Genomic DNA, 20,136 nt, shown 5'->3' on the forward strand with positions numbered 1-20,136 from the left:
AGATTCAAGTCAAGATTTTGCTGATTTAGGAGTATTTCCGATAAAAAGTTCATTAGGTTCCCTACAACAGAGCCTTCTAGAGAAGTCTACTGCTTTAAGATGGCGGCTGCTTACAACGCGGCAACTACTAAACGGTAAGCCTGTTGTTTCGCATCTAGTTCTTTTTATATGTTCTAACACCGCCGTTGTCTGTCATTTAGCATCTAGTTCTGCAAATATGTGATATCTACTAAAGCCGTGTGTGGCCGTATGTTTGTAGCAACTAGGAACTGGGCGTCGTTTGAACCAGCTGTCGACCGCAGTCAGGTATTTTTGTTTTTTTATCTAGCGGCATGAGTTGATCATGATACTTGCTCTCGGTCCGTTCCTCATTGCATCCTGAAGACCGCGCTGACTGTGTTTTAGTTCTGCTTTACCTGGTATAATTTAATAATCGGAATTTGGATGTTTGTGAATCGTTCTCGAATCTTTCATGGCCGAATCGCAAATAATCTAACAATCAGAAATTTCGCACGCCTCTAGTAACCAGGGGTTCATCAATGTTTTTTTTTTTTTTTTTTTTTTTTTTTTTTTACATTTTATGTTTTACAACCACTAACATCATTGATTAGTAATATTGCTCCCTTAAAATATAGTCATCACTTATTTTAGTTTTAAACACCAAGTGAACAGGACCACCTAAAAATGCAAGTACTATCTCAAAACGGCATTGACAAACAGCATACCGCTTCACTTGTGTAGGAAAGGACGAACAATCTAGACACATACAGTAAACAAACACATGGAGATAACACAATGACACACCTCCAAATAACTTTGACATTGATGCATGGGGGGTAATATACACACACAGATACAAGCAGCTGGCCTCATGCTTTTCAGCTTAATAGAGAGCAAATATGCATCACAACTCTACCGATACAGGGGAAGACTGAGCAGGACACACGAGACATTGCATACTACCAATATAATACAATCAGTATGTTATTTAACTTCACATTTACTGTAAGAAAAGCAGATTCACAGTCAGAGGTGGGTAGTAATCAGTTACATTTACTTGAGTAACTTTCTGAGAAAAAAATGTACTTATAAAAGTAGTTTTACCTCTCCATACTTTTTACTTTTACTTGAGTAGATTTGTAAAGAAGAAACACTACTCTTACTCTGCTACTTTGGGCTGCACTAGTCGCTACATTTTTCTCTCTCTCATTTTTACCAGCACAGTGGCTCACCCAGTTTCACCAATCAGACGCAGCAACAATAATCACATGACTCCATTATACCAATGAGACATAACAATACAAATACACCACTACACACAACACAAGCTTGCAGTCCAGTCTTATGATCAGATCAGTCGTGTTCTAACATCACAACAAGTGGTGTCTTTAAAGCGCCGTGAAAGATAAAGTATTTCAGATAGACAGCTGCAGCCAAAAAATAAAAGTGGGGATTTCAAACTCTCACCTAGTTTTTATTTGGCACCGATAGACCACTGAAAAGCAGAGCAAGTTTTAGTTTCATGGTGGAAAATGTGTTTATCCACTAGACGACAGTCATGCTCTTGGGACTGGTGATTTTCATTTGTTTTTTTTCAGTCAGATAAGTTTGATGATTCTGGTATAATTTTTTTTTGCCTAATATGGTCATGTACTAGGTTATAGTCAGGGGTGCACATATTATTTCTGCCCAGGTTCTCAGAGGAGGACCTGGAGATGTGACTTGGTCCTCATTGAGCTTGAGAGCCGACACGCCTGATGCGATAAAATTATGACAAGCTTTACTTAGAGCTAATTACCTTTAATTAATTATATTAACAATTAATGCTTGATTATCAACTGGCACAACAAAACTGCCATTACTTTGAAGTGAAATGTAAAGAAATAAACTAGGGGTGTCAAACGATTAAAATTTTTAATCAAGTTAATTACAGCTTAAAAATTAATTAATCGTAATTAATCGCAATTAATCGTAATTCAAACCATCTATAAAATATGCCATATTTTTCTGTAAATTATTGTTGGAATGGAAAGATAAGACCGATATGGATATATACACTTCAACATACGGTACATAAGTACTGTATTTCTTTATTATAACAATAAATCAACAAGATGAAATACCATTATTAACATTCTGTTGAAGTGATCCATGGATAGAAAGACTTGTAGGTCTTAAAAGATAAATAAAAATAATAAATAAAATATATAAATAAATAAAATATATAAATATTTATAAAAATTTATAGAAAATAAATAAAAGATAATACCTAGTACAAGTTATAGAAATTTTATATTAAAACCCCTCTTCATGTTTTCGTTTTAATAACATTTGTAAAATTTTCAATCAAAAAATAAACTAGTAGCCCGCCATTGTTGATGTCAATAATTACTTACACAATGCTCATGGATGCTGAAGCCTATAAAATCAGTCGCACCCAAGCGCCAGCAGAGGGTGGCAAAACTCCGAAAAACACAACAAGTACACCTTTCACTTTGCTGTCCTTTTAATATGTTTGAGCGGGGCATTTGTGCGTTAATATTTTAACGGGATTAATTAAAAAAATTAATTACCGCTCGTTAACGCGTTAATTTTGACAGCCCTAAAATAAACATAAAAGTACTAATTCAAAATAAAGGGCATTATGCGGCTCCCGCATTAACTCCAAGCCTTTGTAAAAGTGGGATGTCCTCCTCATAAGAGCTCATTGAACGTGCATGTTTAGCTTTGTGAAATGCGAGCAAAAACACGTTTGTCAGTGGATGGCGCTGTTCTCCATTAACTTTATTCCGCCACTTGTCCATAGGGCGAGTGGGGTCCTGTCTGACATCGATAGTTTGCTTAATTGCCACATGCTCTCTGTTTTTTTCGTGCTTTTCAAAGTTTGGATGGCTGAAATTCTTTGACCCTACATAAAATGCGCTGCTCTTATCAGCGACATTGGAATTCTCACGGCAAATTTCGTACCACATTTCCGTGCGAGCATCATTTGCTTCTAGCTATGGTACCTCCTGCAGCCACTTTTCAGCAGAAGTCCTTTTTTTTCGGTAGCTCCGGTGACGTCTCTGCCGTCTGTCTGTCTTTTGACGGGGGTGGGGGAACACGGAAATAATTACTCAGTGGGGCCTGCCTCTTTGACATTTTGAGAAGTGATTTTCTCGTGTCTGCCGCAAATAAAGTGGTCAGCCATCGGTATGCAAAAGCGTATGGAAGCCGTTGAGGGCCAACGCGTTTGTCTATGTCCAGTATGCATGCGCGCATGCAGACCACTTATGTGCACCCCTGGTTATAGTATAATAATAATAACAGTTCATATAGATGACCTTATGCTGGGAAAGCAAAATGTTATCGTTTTGAAAATAAGATATCATAAGGGATTACTCAGTACATGAGTAGTTCTTTCATCGAATACTTTTTTTACTTGTACTTGAGTAAAATTTTTTGGATGACTACTTTTACTTGAGTAATATTATTTTGAAGTAATGCTACTCTTACTTGAGATCAATTTTTGACTACTCTACCCACCTCTGTTCACAGTCAAGGAAGACAAATAGAGATATAATAGTCTGAAATGGGTGCGATTATCCGCAGAGCTACAGCATGTTAAAACTGTCTAAAATTGCACCCGGTTCCTCATGTGACACCACTACAGCAATAGCAATGACAGCCTTTCTATGTTTTTATAGGTCTGCCTCGAGCTATTTAAACTGTCGAGCAGAAAAGCACACAGAAGACATAACACAAATCAAATAGATTAGGAGTAGGGGGATGCGTCACACTACAGTAAAACCCTGTTCTTTCATGCCAGTTATTTTATATTTGATACAGAGCATTGATTCAATTACTTACATGACTGATTATAAATTATGTTATTCAAAATTCTTAATGTTATTTTGGAGTCTAAGGGCTACTGTCAACGCCACTGTCTGGGGGACATGACTGGCAAAGGCCAATTTCCCATTAGTAGAAGTAAATTAAGCCTGATAAACTCTGCCTGGCAACAAGTAAACCTAGTACGTTTCTTTTGTGTTGATTATGGCAAAAATCTTAAACTGTTGGAAAATCCATTTTAAAACTTTTATGTGTTGCCACATGGCAAGTGTGTGTCACAGCTGCAAGTGTGTGTCACAGTTGCAAGAAAGTTATTTTGAGAAACAAGAAATATTAGCAATTTAACTGTGTATTTATTTAACAGTAGGTAGCCTCAGTGGCATGTAGAAGAACCATATTAAACCACAACAGCCTAATTCACGAAGCACAAATTTCCACACTTTTTGTGCTATGTTGTGACCAATTGCAATTTATGTTTGTTTACAATAAATGCTGAGAAATTGGACTGGGAAAAAAAAGCCGCCCAGGGAGGAAAGGGGCCATTATCCCCCATTGTTTTGATTGAATGAAATTGTGAAGGCTGAAAAGCTGTGCATCTTTTATCTTTCATTGTAATTGTTGGGATATGTCTGTGAAATCATATACCATGCTCATGAATGTCAAGTGAGGATTATCACAATTCGCATGTAGCAATCAAAACCCCAATGGCGGGTTTAAGGGTTTTTGCAAGGTGATTGTTTCTCAAAGCACTGTTTTCTAATGCTTCTTTGACAAAGCGTACATTCAATGTACGAGTAGGACTGCCAACAGTAGATTAAGTAATAAAATAAAATGTCATAGACAACAGTCAAGACATTCAATAGGGTTTTGAATAACACCCAGGAGGTCATGAAGTTGGCATGCACATAGTGATACCAACCACCTGCGTGGTACAGTGTTCCAAATTGTATTTGGAATACAATATGGTTCAACAGTATATTGGTGTTAAATTCTTTATTCATGCTTCAACTGCTCTACGATTACAGAAATAGCAAATATTTGCTCAGAGTATAAATCACATTTCACGTCTCACGGTTGTTCTTTATTCTAATAGCATACCGTACGAATGCTATTTTTAGACCGCAAGACTGTGTGACGTCCAGTGTTGTTAATCTTACTGAAAAAAAGTAATTAATTATAGTTACAAATTACTTCTCCCAAAAAGTAATTGCGTTAGTAACTCAATTACCTGAATGTAAGAGTAATTAGTTACTTGGCAAAGTAATTGGTGATAATTACTTTTTTTTTTTTTCAAAAAAAAAAAAAAAAAACATTGGCCACACTATGTGAATTTTTTTGTGAAGGTTTTTGGTACAATTGGCCCGAGCCCAATTCTTTACCCTAATTTACCCTTTACCCTGAATCAACTGTTAAAAGTTGTTAAAATTGCTCCCATTATTGCATTAGTTCCCTTCTCTCTACTTTCAACATATGAAAGTTTTAAAACTGTTTCATCATTTAAAGATAGATTCAAGTCAAGATTTTGCCGATTTAGAAGTATTTTAGATAAAACGTTACTTAGATTCGCTAGGAAGGTTCTCTACAACAGAGCCGTCCTAAAAAGTCTACTGCTTTAAGATGGCGGCTGTCTACTAACTCATTTAGTGCCATGTCTGTCATTTTGCATCTAGTTATATCTATGTACAGTATATGTGATATCTACCATGTCTACCATATCTACCATAACATGTGGGCCTAGTTTGAAGGCTATCGGCTACAACATGTATTATTGGAGCTACCTAGCATCGCGTTTGCTCGGCGTCACAACTTTCTTGCCTCCTCCCTACTCCTGCTCTGCTCTGTCGTCTCGGTGAGTCCGTCTCCCTCAGACTTTTCGACCAATATAGTAACGCATAGTAACGCATGCCTTTCCGTCCTCAGTAACGGTAACGGCGTTGCCAAGATGAGAAAAGTAATTAATTAGATTACCCACTACTGAAAAAAATAACTCCGTTAGTAACGCCGTTATATTGTAACGCCGTTATTAACAACACTGGTGACGTCACCATCGTAAACCACCAGGGGGTTGACATAGAAACGCACTCGCATACAACCCATGCTAATACTGCTTTTTTCCTGCATGTCATTTTTCAAAAAAGAACATGCCAAGTAAACACTGTTGCTATGGAACTTGTAGAAACGACTCTAGACATTATGACAAATGAAGGATGTTTTCTTCATACGTTTCCTGAAGCCAAAAACTCAGAAGAAAAAATGTGAACAATGGATCAACTTGTGACGTCCAAAAGACCAGTTTAACGCCAGCAAGGTGAAGCCTTTCACCTTCATATGCAGTAAACATTTTGTTGGGGGCAATGGTCCCACAGGTGACAATGCCGATCCATTGACTTCCACAGCCTGCCTCGAAGACGTACGCCATTTTGATATTTTTACTTATTTTTTAGCATGGCGTTTTGCCATGCTGCTTCTATCTGACATTGAATGACCTGAAAAAATTTAAAATGGTATCTGACTGCCACTGTTGTTACCTTTTCTGTTTTAAAGAAACAACTTTAGTAAGGAGGGAGTGTAAATAAATTAAAAGAATTAAGATTTGTTATTCATGAAAACATTAAAAGTGTTCGTTGGCTGTTACTGAGTAGCATTTGCAATCACTACACAAAGATAGCAAAATAAATTAGACCCCAAGAACGGTCAGAGACATAAGACAACCAGAAGATATAATAAAGACAGGGTATATGGTGGTACAGGGTAGCTTGTTGAAACAGGAGAATGTCATTGTCAGTGGCGTAAGTCAACGCACACAAGAAAAAGGTGTCGATAAAAAAGCTACCTCTGGATCAGGTCAGCTCTTTTTCCCGTCTTTTTCAGCCCTTGACACTCAAGCCATCTCTTTAATTAAATGAACATTCATATGTTCTTCCACATCTTTACCAGAACCGAGTTGGTAGGTTTAGCTCAGTTCACGTTCAACATCACATTCGTACACTACTTACATGCATCTAGCATGAGGGACAAATGCAAGTATGACCCCTCCCCCCAGCAAAAGTTGCTAACATCATGAATATTAATGAGCAAAGGTGACATGTTACGTGGGGTACGCTACTGAACGTCATAATTTGCGGTATTTGCTCGAAAATTACAATAAATAATAGCAAGTATCATATGAAATTTTTATAGGATTCATGAAATCCTGCACAATTTTTACCGTTTTTAATTAAAGAATGATCAGGGGCCTTACAGTATTTTACCATTTACACTTTCTGAAACTAATCTGCAGACAGTAGCACAAATATCTGGCCACATAAGCATTATTGTAAACATGCTTATATTCAAAAGTTGATGTCTTAATTCAATCAGAGTGGTGATATTTTTAAAAAGAAGTGCACAGCTTGTATAGAAAAAATAATACTAAGTATGCAAATTCATTGGCAAACCTTATCAAAATGTGACTCATGTGAGTCACACATAAAATTCACAACATCCTAAAACCATTTCTTAACAGGTGGCATGTTTCCGGATAGTGCTCAGAGACTGTAAGCAGAGCACATTAGGATGATATGTGCAAAACAGCATTCAACTAATGGAGCAGTTCAATGTTGACATAGTTGTCCACAATGGACAGTGGATGTTGGTTCGCTTCATTTGTAGCTTTTACCACGATTCAAGACCAGCTGTTAGTATTACACAGACACATTTCACTTAAGCCCGGGTCTCACCTGGTGCGAGTTAAGCAACAAGCATGTGTTCACATTGCGCAAAAACTAGATATCAGAATAGCCTTCAACGAGTGCCCACTCTAGATGCCTAAGTGCACAGAAACAACTGTCAAGAAGCAGATATACAGTACATTAATAGATGAGTGGGAACTTGTATTCTTTTTGTTCCCAGCAACTCATTGTTGTCTCATTTACAACCTCTTTATTTTCCCACTGTTCCTCTTTTTACAGCTTGGCCAATGTCTTTCTTGTCTTGTCTTTCTACCAATGTACTGAACTGAATGTTTGCTCTTTAAAACCACTCAGTGTGAACCTTTGTTCACACTTCACTCTCTTGTTGCTGGTTCTTTCCATCCTTTTCCCAATTTTTATTTCAACAGACCCAAACGCACTGAAGCGTGGACTGTACACACATACACACATATGCCAATAAAAAGGACTTACTGCACAATAAAGCCATTAAGTTTAAATCCACTGAACCAAACAGAATAGACAATGTGGTACAAACTGCTGACTTAAAATAAATTGTCAATAAATTAACAAGTAAACTTTCCTTCACAACCAAGCTGTACTGATAGTGTATGTCTGTGCTTGTGTGTTCCTGTTTGAGCAGAGAGCCAATCACAGCCATATTCTTTCATACCCTCTGATAAACTACCTGCAGTCTGTCAGTCTTATCATACAATGAACTTCACCCACCCTTCACTCTCTTCTTTCTCCTTTTCCTTCTCCTTGGCTTTACGAGACTTGTGCAGGAGTCCAATCAGGATCACTGCAGCCCGAATGCCGGCTTTTTTGTTGTGTAAGCGCCCTCTGGATTGAGACATGCTGGGTTCCTCCAGGGTGGATTCTGTTGACAATTGGTCCAAGGTCACGCTATTTCCAGGACTCCTGGATAAATCTGACGACTTGGCCGTGCCCTTTTGGGGTTCCAGTGTGAGCTGTAAAAGTCAACACCTTAAATCTTAGAGGATCTCTATTTCAGAGACATATGTGAAAGACAACACAGGTTGTCTACTTTTTGTCGTGAATAGTTGTCAGTTCCAGTGTTTTCCTTTGAGGGAAGGCTATTTAGTTGGCCATAATCCAAAAAGGTCCAAGTTGATACAGTTGGGCTGAGACGTAAGTCCAAGGTGAACTATCTGCATCCCCAGCTCCTGCAATGCATCAATACGATGATCTTCCAGAACACAATATGTTGTTTGATTACAGAATCAAGAGTTTTCCAGCAGACAGCGTCACAGACTTGGTAGCATTGCATCCCTCTACCCTCTTCTGACTCTCCTTCTCACAAACTAACAAGCTCTCCTTCCTCTCCCTTTGTGACTGCTGCTGCTTTGCTCCCTACTAGCTGTCCTCGAAGCCCTGTCCCTTTTATTTGATAGGCTGGAGTTAGAGCAAGTACCTCCCACTTCTCCTCCCTGTTCATGGAGGACTTCCCCTCCACCTCTCTCTGCCCTCTTCTACCTTTTTGGATGCAATTTCTTTTTAATTCCCTTTGATCTTTGGACACTCACATTTGCATTCTCTCTCTACCTTTCTTATTTTCACCAGTTTTTAGCATTCTGGTGGACATGACATTACACGCATGACATTTATCACTGATACTTGCTATAGACTTAAACGATTTGGTTTGTAGTAAAAGTTTTCTGTAAATACAGCTGTGGAAACACAATTGCCTACAACATACAGTAAGTTATAACTGAGATTCTGCCCCACTATGTGAGCCCACCGTATGTAAAGGCTTATTAGCCTATTATATGCTGTGCTGTTGACATGGACATAAAAGCTGAAATGTTACCTAACTAATAAAACAATGTTTAAAAAAAAAAAAAAAAAAAAAAAACTACAAAGAAACTGAATTAAACTACCAACCTTTAATCAAATTTCAAGTATTTTTTTTTATTAATTCTATTTTTTTCCATCGTCTCTGAATTCTTCAGTTCTTTGTCTGGACCTATTTACCCATCAAACTGAGACACAAAGGAAATTACTCTCAGAACTGTGAAGATTATGAGACTCGTTTATCCATACATATTTATCATCATAATCAGCTATCAGCTTTGAAAAAGTCAACTATTTTAACTACATAGCCTTTGGTCCTTCCTTTAATAATGTTTTGAATCAGATCCTTATTTTACATGCAAATATCCATCCACCCATACATTATCTATACTGGTAATCCTCACAAGGTGTCTGGAGCACGGCTGACTATGGTGTACAAACTGAATTGGTGGACTGCCTTTTACAGGGCACTTGTAGACAAACAACCTTTCACACTTATTAATATTAAGAGTCAAACTGCATTACACGCATGTTTTTAGAAAGTGGGGGGAAAATCGAGTCCCTGGAAAAAACCTGCACAGGCCTGGGCAGAACATGAAAACTTTCACAAGGAGGCCAGAGCCCAGAATCGAACCTTTTATCTCAGAACCAAAAATATATAATGGTAGGAACATTATCAAACCAAATTCAGCTCGCAACTGCATGTGTATGGTATGTTTAGGCTATGGGCATTTTAGTATACGAGATTCACTAAATCTGTATACCTTACAGTAATGTACATAGAGTAACAATGACTTACAAAAAATAATCTATGTCCTTTTTATGAATATATCGATTACCATAATTTCTATAGAGTACATCTGACTATAAGCTGCACTGCCCAAATTTCACTAAATTTACGAGAAAAAACAAAAAACTTAGTAGATGGAGCACCTGACCATAAGCTGCAGGTGTCCATGTCTTAGATATGTTACACAGAAATAGTTCAATGATCAAAAATATCTTTATTAACCACATGCATCAACACAGTTGCGTGCTCTACATTTACAATATATGCAGCAGCCTGTAACTCAGGGGATTCCAGACACCACGAGTCCCACTCATTCTATCTTCTCTGAGGTTATCTGAACCCTTAAAAACAATGTTTTTTTTGGTTTTTTTTTTTAACTGGTCACTACGTTTATAAAGAGGAAAGCATACAATCCCCTTTACCTTGCCTTCTACACCTGAAGCAGAAAAATACTCTTAATCCCTCCCACAGCATCTGATATACTCAGGGCTACTGGCTATCAGTGCTAGCGATTGCTCAGTACCTTTATTGTAGCACGCTGTGCCAATCTGCCCTCATTAAATCAAAACAAAGTCAAAACACCTTAAAACATCAGGTGCAGTTGGAACTGGATTCCTCCTGGTCCACGACAATGCCTGATCTCATATGGCTAGTGTAAGCAGGCAGTTCCTGGAAGAAGAAGGAATTGATACCACTGACTGGCCCCCATGTTCACCTGACCTAAACCCAATAAAACACCTTTGGGAAATTATGTGTAGGTTCATTCAGCTGTGCCAGTAGTCTAGTAGCTTAGTGATGCCCTGGTCCACATCTGAGTGGAGATCCCCCAGGACACCATCGATTTGTATCTTAGGAGCATGTCCCAACATTGTCAGGCATGCTCACAGGCACGTGGGGGCCACACAAGCTACTAAAAACCATTTGAGTTGCTACAATTACATTTTTGCAAAAGGACCTGTTGGCTGCATCATGTTTTTCACTTTCATTTTGTTACTTATTATCAGGAAAGATATTCAAGAACACTCGCCAATCCTCCGTTTGGATTTGATGTGTTTCTGAAGTTTTTGAGCAGTTGTATTTCATACATCTGAGAAAATTTTAACAATCAACAGTTTCATGTTTTTTGGCAAGACTGCTGCTTGATATATGGCGAAAAGACTACTCTCACATAAATTGGCCATAGAAAAAAGGGCGAAAATATACTAAGCAAATCAAATTGCATGTTAAGTGTGGCGAGAAAAAACAATCATGAGGAGGTGGAGAATTTTGTTGGATGGCTTAATAAATTGCCTGACTCATTGGACATTTAATATGGAAACAAAGACAACTGAGCAGCTGAGATGCTTTAGTAATTGTGTGACAGTGGAAATGGAATGAAATTGATGGAACCCAGGAAACAGCAAACGTTACAATTACAAGGTCTCATTTCATTTTCAAAGCATTGCTTATCCTTGGTCTCATCAGTACCATAGCAACAGACTAGCTGGCACAAATCTTGCCTTAAGCATCCAAAATATTAGCAGTCCATGAAAACCGACTTTTGTTTACTCCATGGTTGTAAAAACAAAACAACAAAAAAAACAATAAACAAGTCCGTCATTTTTACTGTAATGCTGACCACAGTTTTAAAATTCATCAGAGGAATTCCCAGGTGTAACGTGTGAAAACATGCACACAGATCAACTGAAATATCAATCACACCCTGGGGACCACTTGTACATAAATAAATAAATAGGAAGTGTGCAGTTTTGAATATTTTCAATCTCACAAGCCTACCAACTGGGACGTATCACCAGGGCCCAATTGTGCGTCATCAAGAGGGAACATGAGACACCTTTATCAACACTTTGTAGCTCTCGTTTAAACCCCCTCCCCGTACACACAAATATATGACAATGTTCCTTTGTGATACATTCAGCTACAGCAGAACTGAGCATTAATAAACACCCTCTACGGTTAACATATGAATTAAGGAGCAGAAATGGAATTTTTTAACATAGAGCTTAAAGACTACTGTATGTAGGTGGAGCACAAACTTAATTCCTGTTCAGTCTCACATAAAAAATATCCCACAATAATCATTTAAAAATCAAAAAGCCCCCCTAAACTTTCTATTACCAGTACACCCAACTGAGCAATTCACTGCAGGTGAACGACACTGCAGTGTGAGCAACGAGCCATCTCCCTCCATTTGCATTTTGTGGAAACAGAGGCTATTTTATGCATAATCAGCAGACTCATTGCCTCTGGAAACTTACAAATAATTGTGTAAACAACCAACAATGTTAAATTTCTACTTACAAAAAAGATAAAGACGAATGCTAGGAGCACATGTTAAAAGGTTTTCACTGTTTTTCTTGCTGTTTAAAATCAAGAAGCTGTTTTAGAAAGAGTTCCTCAATTCAGGTTTAACAAGTAAGTTGCCTACTTTTTTGCCGTCTTGAAATTAAGGTGACTGTCAAACATTTGCCAAGCATTCAACAATGGGATCCTAAACAAGCTTTCATACGCTAAAACATACTTTTGGGTGATGCAATTAAAGCCTGAGGCCTGATTTACACAGTAAGCCCGTCAAACAACAACCAATTTTACCTTATTTGTATGTCACAAACAATTACCCAGGAAAGTGGGGTAGAGGTAAGGTCAAATAATGACTTAAAACAACACCACAACCGTCTTAACAACCACTTCAATACAGGGTTGGATTTAATATGTTGAAAAGCTTATTCTTACTGTACCACTATTGTGCACACTCCAGGAATATCTAACATATTTTAGCTTTAAAAGCACCCATGTTGAGAAGTTTAACTTAAATCCTAAATTATGGTACTAGCAAGGGCGTAGGTTAGCAAAAGGAACGAAAGGGACATAACACTACTCACTTTTCAGGATGCTTAAATTGTCCCCACCACCTTTTAAGCAACCTTATTTCATTATATACTGTAATGAGTTCGGTAATATACAGTGCCTTGCAAAAGTATTCGGCCCCCTTGAATCTTGCAACCTTTCGCCACATTTCAGGCTTCAAACATAAAGATATGAAATTTAATTTTTTTGTCAAGAATCAACAACAAGTGGGACACAATCGTGAAGTGGAACAACATTTATTGGATAATTTAAACTTTTTTAACAAATAAAAAACTGAAAAGTGGGGCGTGCAATATTATTCGGCCCCTTTACTTTCAGTGCAGCAAACTCACTCCAGAAGTTCAGTGAGGATCTCTGAATGATCCAATGTTGTCCTAAATGACCGATGATGATAAATAGAATCCACCTGTGTGTAATCAAGTCTCCGTATAAATGCACCTGCTTTGTGATAGTCTCAGGGTTCTGTTTAAAGTGCAGAGAGCATTATGAAAACCAAGGAACACACCAGGCAGGTCCGAGATACTGTTGTGGAGAAGTTTAAAGCCGGATTTGGATACAAAAAGATTTCCCAAGCTTTAAACATCTCAAGGAGCACTGTGCAAGCCATCATATTGAAATGGAAGGAGCATCAGACCACTGCAAATCTACCAAGACCCGGCCGTCCTTCCAAACTTTCTTCTCAAACAAGGAGAAAACTGATCAGAGATGCAGCCAAGAGGCCCATGATCACTCTGGATGAACTGCAGAGATCTACAGCTGAGGTGGAAGAGTCTGTCCATAGGACAACAATCAGTCGTACACTGCACAAATCTGGCCTTTATGGAAGAGTGGCAAGAAGAAAGCCATTTCTCAAATATATACATAAAAAGTCTCGTTTAAAGTTTGCCACAAGCCACCTGGGAGAAACACCAAACATGTGGAAGAAGGTGTTCTGGTCATATGAAACCAAAATTGAACTTTTTGGCCACAATGCAAAACGATATGTTTGGCATAAAAGCAACACAGCTCATCACCCTGAACACACCATCCCCACTGTCAAACATGGTGGTGGCAGCATCATGGTTTGGGCCTGCTTTTCTTCAGCAGGGACAGGGAAGATGGTTAAAATTGACGGGAAGATGGATGCAGCCAAATACAGGAACATTCTGGAAGAAAACCTGTTGGTATCTGCACAAGACCTGAGACTGGGACGGAGATTTATCTTCCAACAGGACAATGATCCAAAACATAAAGCCAAATCTACAATGGAATGGTTCAAAAATAAACGTATCCAGGTGTTAGAATGGCCAAGTCAAAGTTCAGACCTGAATCCAATTGAGAATCTGTGGAAAGAGCTGAAGACTGCTGTTCACAAACACTCTCCATCCAACCTCACTGAGCTCGAGCTGTTTTGCAAGGAAGAATGGGCAAGAATGTCAATCTCTCGATGTGCAAAACTGATAGAAACATACCCCAAGCGACTTGCAGCTGTAATTGGAGCAAAAGGTGGCGCTACAAAATATTAACGCAAGGGGGCCGAATAATATTGCACGCCCCACTTTTCAGTTTTTTATTTGTTAAAAAAGTTTAAATTATCCAATAAATGTTCCACTTCATGATTGTGTCCCACTTGTTGTTGATTCTTGACAAAAAAATTAAATTTCATATCTTTATGTTTGAAGCCTGAAATGTGGCAAAAGGTTGCAAGATTCAAGGGGGCCAAATACTTTTGCAAGGCACTGTAGGTAATTAAGATTGTCTTCCATTATGTTCTAACAGTAGAATCAACCCTACCATTGTTAAGTGAATTATTTTCATTATGTTAAGACTTATATTTACCCCTTTTCACTTGCTGAATGTGCCGGTCCATTTTTTTCCATCTTTAACGCTAGTTTGATTGGCTGACACAGACAATATGTCAACAACATGCCGCCTCCTCCACCCCTTTGAAGAGGAGGGATATTAGAAGTTTTTTAGGCCAGCAGCCGCCACTGTAAGTAATATAAAAGACGTGAATGTTGTGGAGGTAGGGAACACACCACTAATTTTGCTACTGAAAGTCAGACCTGCTTTAGAGTTAGCATAACATTAAATTGTGTAAACTTGCTGACCTGCAAAACTCAAGTAAGAATCTGCCTAGAGAGAAGTGTCCTCCTTTTGTTTTTCTACTGTTAACGTTAATTAAACTGAGAGAAATGTAGTGAAGTAGTTTATATCCCCTTCGGCCCAATTTTCATTTATATTTTATTAATTTGGCCTTAAAGCAGCCCAAGCTTTCATTTTTTTTTGTTGAGTTTGGCTGTGGTAGTGGACAAAAACAGTTGTGTTTTACCTAAAGGAAGGCTCCATTTTAATTTATTTTTATTTTCCCTGACTAAGAAGTTTATTTTAGTTACTATTTTCTTGCATTATTTAGACAGAGAGTTGAATGGTCTTAAAGCGGAAATGTGGAGTAAGGGTTGGCCAACCATGTTTTTGAATAATATCAATGGCTAAACAGTTATAAGTATATTTTCGTTATTTTTTTTAACGCAACCCTTCCAGATTCTTTGTTTAACCCATAGCAACACCCTTCACAAAGAAAATGCTTTTCTTCGGCAATCTTCGGAAATTACGCCACGCAGGGTAGTGCGAGGGAAGTCCGCCATAGAACAGTATTGTTTGTTGCATTGCTTCTCGGTAAGATGCCACGGCGGTGTGTGGCGATGTTTTGTTCTCACTCAAACGAAAAGTTGTATGAGTGGCCAAAGGATAGCAGGGCACGTAAATGGTCATCTTTCGTTCACACGAAGCGAATGAATTTCACGCCATCATGGAGTAGTGTTCTCTGCTGCAAACACTTCGAAGATGCCTGCTTCCTTAACCGGTCTGCTTATGATCAAGGATTTGCCAAAAAGTAAGTGTGATTTTTGGATAGATGACTGATGACTTTGTCAAAGCAGAGCTGCCAACTGTTGTGAAATGAACAGTATAAGCTAGCGACGTTAGCAGGAGTTAACTCGTGGCAATCCCCGATCATAGTTGTTGTTGCGTTTGCTAGGTTAAGCGTGTTTAAATTGTGCGTCATCTACGATCTTGTCCGAAAGGGTTAATCCACTGTCAAACGGAAAAAGGGGTGTAGATGTGCATATAAGCGGGTCGCCGTCGCGGTAATTCACGGTCACGTTGCCGTAAGAGACACACACCGCTGGTGAGTTTTTGCACATTTATTTGCATTTGTATTATGTATTTCCACCTTCATGCTTTAAGCATTGCATTGCATTTGTACTGTTCGGCGTTTCTTTCACGGTGATCGCTTGATAGCCTTCTAGTTTGTGTTTTACGTACGAGAGCCGCTGACAGGTGACAATAAAAAGCGTGTTGCTTTTAATGTCTGGCAGCGACTCAGCGAGCGTGCAGGTCACGCAGTGAATCATGGGAAATGTAGTCTCGGGACAACACTGAAGTGGTGCTTTGTAATCTGTTCGCTTGTGTGAAAAAAAATACATTTCCTCACGCCATTAGATGCCACTTCCTGCCGAGAGCCCCGAGCTGTGTTCGTACTGTTACCTCCATGTGTTAATAAAGAAACAAAGTTGTCAGCACGTCGTGTGTTCGATACATTTGTAAACAAAAAGCTCATAACAAGACACTATGCACGATCCGTTTATGAGATGCTGGAGTAGTAGGAGGGGAGGAGGAGATCAGCGAGAAGCAAAACTTCGCGGTCGAATGTGGCGGCAGTCCGCTATTATTTTGTTTTCTTATTGTTGCCACAATAAAGTGGAGAAAGCCATCAACGACTCATCTCCTTCTTTCCCCCCAACATTTTTATAGTATTATTTTATATGCACGAGAGCTGCCGGATCTGCCAAAATGAACATGAAGTCTGATTATTATTTTTTTTAACAATGTCATCAGGTAGACAAAAACACAAAATTATGTGTAAATGCCTGCATCTTTAAATCATGAAAATAATAACAGCCTATATCTTACCAATCTTGTAATCTCGATGGGTCTTGTCTCCATTCCATGTCAGGTAGTCTAGGCACATTGTTTGCATCCTGATTAACGTCTGGCTAATACATGTTAGGTCCAACATAAAATTCCAATCTCCTCTTCTTCCTCCAACTCTTCAAAACTTGGATCTCCTCCCTTGCGCTTGATCTATCGCTAATATCGCTGTTTGAATCATTGTTTGAAGGGCTTTGTATGGCGGCCGTATGTATGGAGCTGCCATCGCTGATCCCGGTGTGACGTATCACTTCCGGGTTCGTCCCCTTTCAGGCTCGAACTTCGGAAACGCGATTATTTTGTCAAATATACAACATATAAATTATTTTTTTAATGCTTTATTTGTTGAACAATGTTTAATTACTTTAATTGTGATCCTATTTGGCATGTTATGAAATTACTTCACATTTCTGCTTTAAGACAAATGTTTATTTTTTTGCATTCCTGGATAGTCAAGAGATTATTAACAAGTTTGTATTTAGTGTATGTTAATATAATTTATGTTCAAATATTGCACTTTATATTTACTAATAAAATCCAGACATTTATTCTGGAAGTTTTCAAAATGTTTCTTCTGTAGTAGGTTTGAATCGAGCTGTGTATCACCTCAATCAATACACATGTTCTGTAAGTTAGTATAAGCCCATACGGATTTACTTTGCATTGATCATTTAGCCTATCAATTAATTAGCTTCATATTCGTGAGAAATGTAGCCCTGCCCCCCGTTCACCCAATCTGTTTGGTCTTATTAATGTCCCGTCCCCAGCAATAAGTGTACATGCAGGTTATGCTGTTATATCATCCCTACCAATGCTAAGACCAAACCTACTGCCTTGGGTACTAGATCTTGTTATCCAACAGTCCGTTTTGTGGAGTTGCCATAGAAATTTCGCTACTGATCTACACATGGTGTATTTCCGTATCAGTTTTGGGTAACCACATTCCCTCTGGAGTGATAAAATGGTTTCACATGTCAAGAACACACGTGGCTGTGTGAAGACCACAACACACCAAACATACACACTCTAGTGCCACTGACAGGAAAAATTGCAGAGCTTCAAATGTCAAAATCAATTTGATTCGGTCAACTTCCAATTTGCTCGAATTTTAATTTAACATAATTATTTTATTAACTAACTTCCTACCGTTTTATAGTAAACATTATAAGTCCAATTCATTTTAAATTATTCATGATCATTAGCTTCCAGCTTTTTACAAGTCAAAAAGGATTGGATGTTTTGGGTAATTATTCACGATCATTCGATGCCAGACTTTCCCAGCCAAAATGGATTGGATGTCTAGGTGTGCCCTATAAGGATTTAAATGCACGGACATCAGAACTCTTTAACCCTTTCATGCACGAATTATGATTTTCTTTTTCTTAAATATTTTTCTTACATTCATTCAGGACAGAGGTGTCAAACCTGCTACCCATAGGCCAATTGGGGCCAACAGGACAATATTTTGCGGCCCCCTATTTGACATCCAATTGTCCTATTAACGTTGTCCGCATGTATTTTGCGATGGAACAATATATATATATAATACACAGAATGGTACATCGACATGCAAACGCATCAACATATGATCCTTTTGACATCCCAAGTAAGATTTGACTTGTTATTTGTCTGGACATCTGACGATATGCTTGAAATAAGACAATTTAGGACAGCGTCGCAATTTCATTGTTTTTCAGCAAGACGGTAGCATGGCAGATTTTCTTGTGAGCGAAATCAACATGGATCACAAGAAGGTTAGTGCAGGTGATGAAAAAAGTAAAAAGGCAATGCTTACCATTGAAATTATGAAGGAAATGAAAAAAAAAAAAAATATGAGCTTGGTGTGCGTGTCAGTGAACTGGCTAGACAATACGGCCAGAATATGTCTACGATCTCGACGGTCCTCCTTCTCTACCTCCACCTGCCTCTGACAACCGTTCGCCAGTCTCTATAAGTTAAGGTGACAATGAAAACACTTTAAAAAAAAAAAAATTTATTATTATTGTTATTACGATTTCAATTCTTGATTCATTTGTTTTGTGTAATTGCTATTTATAATTTCACCTGCAGTATTTATTAAGGATTTAGCATATGTTTTGGGCATAGGACCAAATTAATCGAGTCATAATATATTCTTATTGGAAAATCGGGCTCAACCTACGACCATTTTGACTAACAAACCAGGTTATGGAACAAATTAAATTTGTCCGTTGTGGTACCACTAATATTCAGTGGGATAAATAAGTATTTAGTGAATCAGTAATTGTGCAAGTTCTCCCACTTGAAAATATTAGAGAGGCCTGTAATTGTCAACATGGGTAAACCTCAACCATGAGAGACAGAATGTGGAGAACACCCCCCCCCCAGAAAATCACAATGTTTGATTTTTAAAGAGTTTATTTGCAAATCATGGTGGAAAATAAGTATTTGGTCAATGCCAGAAGCTTATCTCAATACTTTGTTATGTACCCTTTGTTGGCAATAACGGAGCCCAAACGTTTTCTGTAACTCTTCACAAGCTTTTCACACACTGTTGCTGGTATTTTGGCCCATTCCTCCATGCAGATCTCCTCTAGAGCAGTGATGTTTTGGGGCTGTCGTTGGGCAACATGGACTTTCAACTCCCTCCTCACCCCGTGGCGTCAAAATGATAACAAGAACAGTGAGAAAAAATCCCAGAGCCACACGGGTGGACCTATTGAATGACCTACAGAGAGCTGGGACCACAGTAACAAAGGCTACTATCAGTAACACAATGTGGCGCCAGGGACTCAAATCCTGCACTGCCAGACGTGTCCCCCTGCTGAAGAAAGTACATGTCCAGGCCCATCTGCGGACGCTAGAGAGCATTTGGATGATCCAGAAGAGGACTGGGAGAATGTGTTTTGGTCAGATGAAACCAAAAAATAACTTTCTGGTAGAAACACGGGTTCTAGTGTTTGGAGGAAAAAGAATACTGCATTTCACCTTACCCACTGTGAAGCATGGGGGTGGAAACGTCATGCTTTGGGGCTGTTTTTCTGTATAGGGACCAGTACGACTGCTCTGGAAAGAATGAATGGGGCCATGTATCGAGAGAGTTTGAGTGAAAATCTCCTTCCATCAGCAAGGGCATTGAAGATGAGATGTGGCTGGGTCTTTCAGCATGAAAATGATCCCAAACACACAGCC

General features: G+C 38.6%; 1 protein-coding gene across 5 annotated transcripts in view; it reads right to left on the reverse strand.

Annotated features, from left to right (window-relative positions):
* rap1gap2a (RAP1 GTPase activating protein 2a) overlaps positions 1-20,136 on the reverse strand; it is a 181,362-nt gene that overhangs the window by 73,341 nt on the left and 87,885 nt on the right. For 2 of the 5 annotated variants that reach the window (XM_057838382.1, XM_057838381.1), the window contains exon 1: positions 8,250-8,879. The exons of the other annotated variants lie outside the window; for them this stretch is intronic. In XM_057838382.1, coding sequence (XP_057694365.1) covers positions 8,250-8,377 — 128 coding nt within the window. In that variant the 5' untranslated portion in view covers positions 8,378-8,879. Of the gene's footprint in view, positions 1-8,249; positions 8,880-20,136 lie in introns of those variants that run through there. 5 annotated transcript variants of the gene reach the window in all.

The sequence above is a fragment of the Corythoichthys intestinalis genome, chromosome 6 (assembly GCF_030265065.1).
Source record: "Corythoichthys intestinalis isolate RoL2023-P3 chromosome 6, ASM3026506v1, whole genome shotgun sequence".
Taxonomy (NCBI): Eukaryota; Metazoa; Chordata; class Actinopteri; order Syngnathiformes; family Syngnathidae; genus Corythoichthys; species Corythoichthys intestinalis.